General features: G+C 25.2%; 1 protein-coding gene across 1 annotated transcript in view; it reads right to left on the bottom strand.

Annotated features, from left to right (window-relative positions):
- Window positions 1–1235: 1235 nt before the first annotated feature.
- The window catches only part of LOC147806289 (uncharacterized), a 50594-nt gene continuing 45829 nt past the window's right edge, over window positions 1236–6000 (bottom strand). The window contains exon 7 of the mRNA XM_087169107.1: window positions 1236–2740. Coding sequence (XP_087025233.1) covers window positions 2687–2740 — 54 coding nt within the window. The 3' untranslated portion in view covers window positions 1236–2686. The remainder of the gene's footprint in view (window positions 2741–6000) is intronic.

Raw genomic sequence — 6000 nt, 5'->3', positions numbered from 1 at the left:
TATTATTAAGAAGAAAATAAGTAAAAAATATTGATTTAGAAAATAAACGAGAATTATTTTCCGCATTGGTTAGATATTAAAAATTTTTGTTTTGACTCAGTTAATTCATTATTTTTATTTCGATGTTTAAAATTACCTATATTTTTCGTTACTTCTATTCTTATTTTATCTGATTGTCACTCAATTTGAGCAAGAAACTGTATAAAATGTCTACTTTACAAATTTCTAACCTCCCTAAAAATGTAATAGATTGTTTACTTTATTAATTCTACTCGTAGTTTTAAACTAATCAAGGTTTGTTGGTTTTTATAAAAGTGTAAATTAATTTTTGACTAATATGTAATTTTCTAGATGCTTGGAGATTAGTAAGAATTTATAACTATAATTTGTAATAAATAACTTACAACTTTCCGTATAATAAGATAAATGGATAAGCTGCACACTAGTTACATGTTATTCAAAATCTGTATCAAAGCTAACTTTGTAACGATATATTTCTTTAACAGAGGAAACACTTTCTTTTACTCATGCACAAATCAGAATCTTACAAATTACATGAACTTAACATCACACTATAGACTTCTCTGAATTCTCACTATATTCTAGTCATTTATAATCTATAGAAACATGATTGGAATTTACATGATTAATTTAATTACTCTTATTTCAAAAGTTTTAAGAAAACACAACAATTGTTTATCCATAAGGAAACAATTGCGAGAGAAAACTTATTAAAATATTAAAAATAAGAAAAAAATTAATTTAAAAGAATATTTAATCATATATTGAATTAAAAAAAAACAGAAAATATTAAAACTTACTTAATTATACAAATTTTGTACCTTTGTACACACTTTAAAATAATTAATTATTAAAAACATCAGCAATAAATTTTCAAATTCTTGCAAATAAAATAATCTTTAACTTTATTTCATGGTGTGAATAAGAAATACAAGTAGAAGCAAAATAAAATTATTTTTTAAAGGAAGTAAATGTCTCGAATATTGATTAAGACTTATGTTTAAATTGCATTCATTCGAATTTTTTAGTTAAAAGAAATTATTGACCAGAGAAAATAAAGTAACAATATGTAATAACAAATCAAATTTTAAGTTTTTGCCAAAACACAATAAAACAATTTATAAATTTAATTTAAAATAGTACTTTTGCCCATTCTATTTGTAGATAGTCTTAAGCAACTCAAAAATGGTGTCATATATAATCATTATTAATAATTTTTTATTTTTTTTATTTTTTTTCTTCCTTTTAATTAATTTGTAATAGAGTTGCATAAGGATGTATAATAATAAATTTAAGCAATACCCCAAATTCTATAGGTTAATTTAATTAAAATAAAAACAAAGATTTACTTTCATTTAAATAAAGCTCAATATTCAGATATATAAGCTCTAAAATATTAATTTAATATAATAGTTAGTTGTAAATAAATATTGCGGCTCCTTCAAGCAAAAATAATTTTAAAGAAACACTTATAATGTTCTCTAAAGACATTTATAAAGTCCTCTCTTTAGAAAATAAATTTTCATTTTCAAAAAGTCTTTCCATTTGTAAATCTATTTCTTTTCGTTTCATTTCTTTACATTCATGCAGTTTAAAGCTCCATTCTTAAAATCATTTACTCATACAATTTCTTTTCAAGCTCATTTGCAAGTTATAAGATGTTCAATATTAGAACTCTTACTTACATTTAAAACAATATTAAAAGCTTTTCTTACTCTTATATGGAGTAGATTAACTTTTAACACACATGAAGACTCACAAAATTTATAAATGGGTTGAAGTAGTTCCAATTTCAAATTAAGCATATGGTTTTACACTGAATCAGAATTGGTACTTTAAAAGATCAGCATGATTCTATCATTCAAATAAATACTGATGCAAAATTATGTGCATGACAATTTTTATTAATAATTTTCAAACGTAATGTATCGAGGCATAATAGCTTAAGTATAGAAATTAGGGAGTTCTATAGTACTATACATAATAGTCAGTTCCAGAAGAATCTTCCGAAGTCACGTGACTCGCTATATTAAAAACTGAAATGTGAGTGTTCTTTTAGAATGCGTAAGATGATTAAATGTGTTTATGAAATAACTATGCGCAAAAATTAAGAATACAAGTAAGGGAGAGATGTGCATAATAATATCAAAAGAAAATTTTGAAGTCACGTGACTCAGTGCATTGATAACTAAAATATCGATATATTAATGTTCTGATGGAATTCATTAAACAAATTAGTACTTTTTCATTAAAAACCTTTTTTCAAGAATTATAGATGCATTTTTTTTTTACAAATATTGGTTTTTGCCCTTCATGAGCAAGATTTGAGACACTAAAATATACATTTTTAAATTTTTAACTCAAATTCGTCCATCAAATGAATAAAAAAAATTCGTATTGTATTGTATGGTAATCTAGTAACAAGTACCAGATGTTTAACCTGCATTTCGGTTAAACTTTTTTAACTGTCGAATATCGGTAATTAAACTTCTTTTAATTATCGAAATATATCTTTCAAATACAAATATTTCTGATGCCAATAAATCTTATAAGAACTGAATAACTTTAACTGATAGACGTCAAAACAGTGTTAAGGTGAATCTTAAATAACATCAAAGTACAATGACATAAAAAAATATAAAGAAAGTAAACACTCTGTTAAGTTTTAATAAGCATTTTCTCTTCGATACAAACCACCACTTCGAGATATATAACATGCCTGAAAAAGATAAAAAATATATTGTTTTAAACGAAGAATTTAATAAAAAATACGCATTGAAAATTAAAACTGAATGAATTTTAAGAAATGCAGTTAAAAAACTTAAAGTTTTAAATAGCAGAATTTCCAAAAAATTAGGATAAAAAAACTTTATCGGCTCGTTTGTTTGTTTATAAGTAAAATTTCAATTACAGGATAATTTCCCACAACATAATCACGCGTAGTTTTTTGTTAATTTCTAACAAAAGTGACTGGATATACATGAAATTATTGTAGAATTTATTTTTTCCAAATTTTTATTAGATTGACTTTAAAAGAGCTAAAATATTGGATTTCATAAGTTTATATTTTTATTTTATTTTAGAAATATTGTGAGTTACAGTAATATTTTTCTTAGAAAAAAAAAACTTTTTTGTTTCTAATTCTTATTTTTCCTATTTCTTTATAAAATCGAACTAGTGTTATAAATTTTATTATTTTTCAAAACAAATTTACTGAGAATTTTCTGGTTATTCTTTCAGTTTCAATGCAACTCACAAACGCAATAATCCATTTTTCATGATTTCTTGAAAATTACCTCTGAAACTAAACAACAAAAATCTAAGTTTATTCAATATTCAATATCAATGCATACTGAATGTTTTTAGTAGCCGTTGTTGGACTTATCGTTATTCGCAGCAAAAAGCTTAAAAGTAAACAAAAGTCATTTGTGAAGTATTAAGTAACTTTAGCATGCTTTTTAAACTATGCTTTTTATCGAAAATAAATTCGAAAAAATAAATTTCCGAAATAGGCTGATATTTAGAAATTTCGCACTGTGGGAAATTAACTATTTAGAAAAATCAGTATTTAGAAAAAATTAATAAGACAATTAATTTATGAGCAAGATTGGGGATCATTTATGATATTTATTTTTGCTCTGTAAATCGCTGATAGTGCCATCTATTGTCAATCTATAAAGATAAAAATTAGCAGTGAAGAAGTATTAAAATAAGATTAAAAAAAAGTGTAAGAAAATAAAACTTAATTATTTTTATAAATAGAAAAACTGATTTTTAAGAGCTTCAAGTAATTGTGAAATGTAAACTGAAAACTCTTAAGAAAATATTTACAATTTATATTTCTTGTATGAATATTTATATTCACAGAAATTACTTTTCTTTCATTTTTTAACCAAAGTAATAAGAAATATTTTATACAAGTTGTAGTTTGCAAATTTTTTTCTGTAAAATTTATTTTATAACAATTGTAGTAATAAGTCGAAATCACACGGATTCTTTATTTAATCTATAGCTGTTCGTTTTCGTCAGAAACATGTATAATTTAATTATAATAATAATAAATAAATAAATAAGAAACGCACGTGCAATGAAATGTTTAAAATGTGAATTTTTAATATATTTATAATAAGTATATATTTATAATTTTTTTATATTTATCATAGGAATGTAGATAGTAAAATTGTTCCATGAATGGCGAACATCAGCCTTACACAGAGCATAAATATTTTTGTGTGATCCAACGTTCAATATATTGAGCAAGTTACGGTATGTTTTATAACTTAAATAATATTTAAACTTTTTTGTTTGTTTATACGCCTTTACAAGGCGATTGTCGATATAAAAATCGGATACAACGAAGCATCATTAGAAATATGATTAAAGTAACAGTTTCAAGGCATATAAATATCTTATTATTTGAGTTTAGTAGATTTCATTACATAACAGTGCCAAAAATTAACAATTATAATTCTATGTAATAATTAAAAATGTCCAGAAGTTAATTAAGTTTACTTTTATTCTAATCTATGTGCTTCTAAAAGTAATTTCTGTCATTATTTAAGCTTGGACGGAATAAAATTTAAAAAGAAAAGCCTCATGTTTCAAAATTATGAAACATTTGAATATGATTTTTGGTTATGACGAAAAATTAAAAATAGTGATAACAGAACGTATGGAGCAAATATTATAACTTCGCTGCATATGTCCGATTTGATGTTATGAACATTCTCAGCGCATAGCAGAGATTATACAAGAACTTTTTATTTTTATCACTGAAACCGCGCGCACGTTTTGCATATATATATAAATTATAAATTCGTAAGTTTCAAATTCAATAAAACCATCAGAAACTAGTCTCAAGTTATTATTTTAGTTAGAGAGAAAATACCAATGAAAATTGAAGAATCAGTTTGGAGAGCAATCACAGTAAAAACAGAGTTATAAATCCTCGAAAGCAATTTATTCGTCGAATAAAGCTGAATGATGTTCCTTACTATTTTTACAACCTATTTTCCCATCATTTCAGCACTAAGTACTTTTCAAAACTGAAACCTGCCAAATAATATTGCATCACTTCTTTTTATAATATGTGGTTATGATATGACTATAGTAACTGTACACTGGAAAAAAGGGTTTCTCAAAATCGAGCAAAAATGTGTCAAAATAACTCCAATAGAAATAAATAATAGTCGAATTTGAAAACTCCATATATTCAAAATTGATACAGCGTATACTTGTGGCATAACTACCACTATGAATGTTAAATACCAATTCACTAGTATATAAGACATGTTAACTTGATTCTATCTTGCTTTTGATAGATGAAGGTTGACATAGTCGATAAATTAAATCCCCTCAATTGGTGATTGGACGTGATGTGAACTCGATAACATGATGGATGGTTCACATTAAACAGTTGATTTGCTTCATATAAAACTGCTCAAAAAATGATCCGGTGAAGTAAATAAAGTCTCCCGATAATAAAAACAATATAGGAAAAAAATGAGCGAAATGCTATAAACAAAGAATGAAGGAAAAAAATGAGCGAAATGCTATAAACAAAAAATGACAGGAAAAAAATGAGCGAAATGCTATTAACAAAAAAAATGAAGAAAAAATATAATGAGCAAAATTGATCTAAATATATGAATCAACTGAACAAACATCAACATGAATCAACTAGTGGTAATCGTTCATATAATTCTATCAGAGATAAAATTCTGGAAGGGGAGTAATGTGGCGTAACTACCACTATAAATGTTAAACACCAGTTCCCTAGTATATATGACATGTTAACTTGATTCTATCTTAAGATACCTTGTGATAGATGAAGGTTGACATAGTCGATAAATTAAATCCCCTCATACTCATTTCTGAGCAAAATGCATGTGGAGGGAGAAAGGAAGTGAGAGATATGTTCGTTGGTTGCAGGTAGGATTCGTATCAAAGATCTCCGGGTTCGTAGTATGATGCCATAAC

The sequence above is a fragment of the Parasteatoda tepidariorum genome, chromosome 8, assembly GCF_982258835.1.
Source record: "Parasteatoda tepidariorum strain Cologne lab strain chromosome 8, Ptep-v5.0, whole genome shotgun sequence".
Classification (NCBI taxonomy): domain Eukaryota; kingdom Metazoa; phylum Arthropoda; class Arachnida; order Araneae; family Theridiidae; genus Parasteatoda; species Parasteatoda tepidariorum.
Note: the sequence above shows the minus strand (reverse complement) of the source record. Positions and strands in the feature narration are given on the sequence as shown.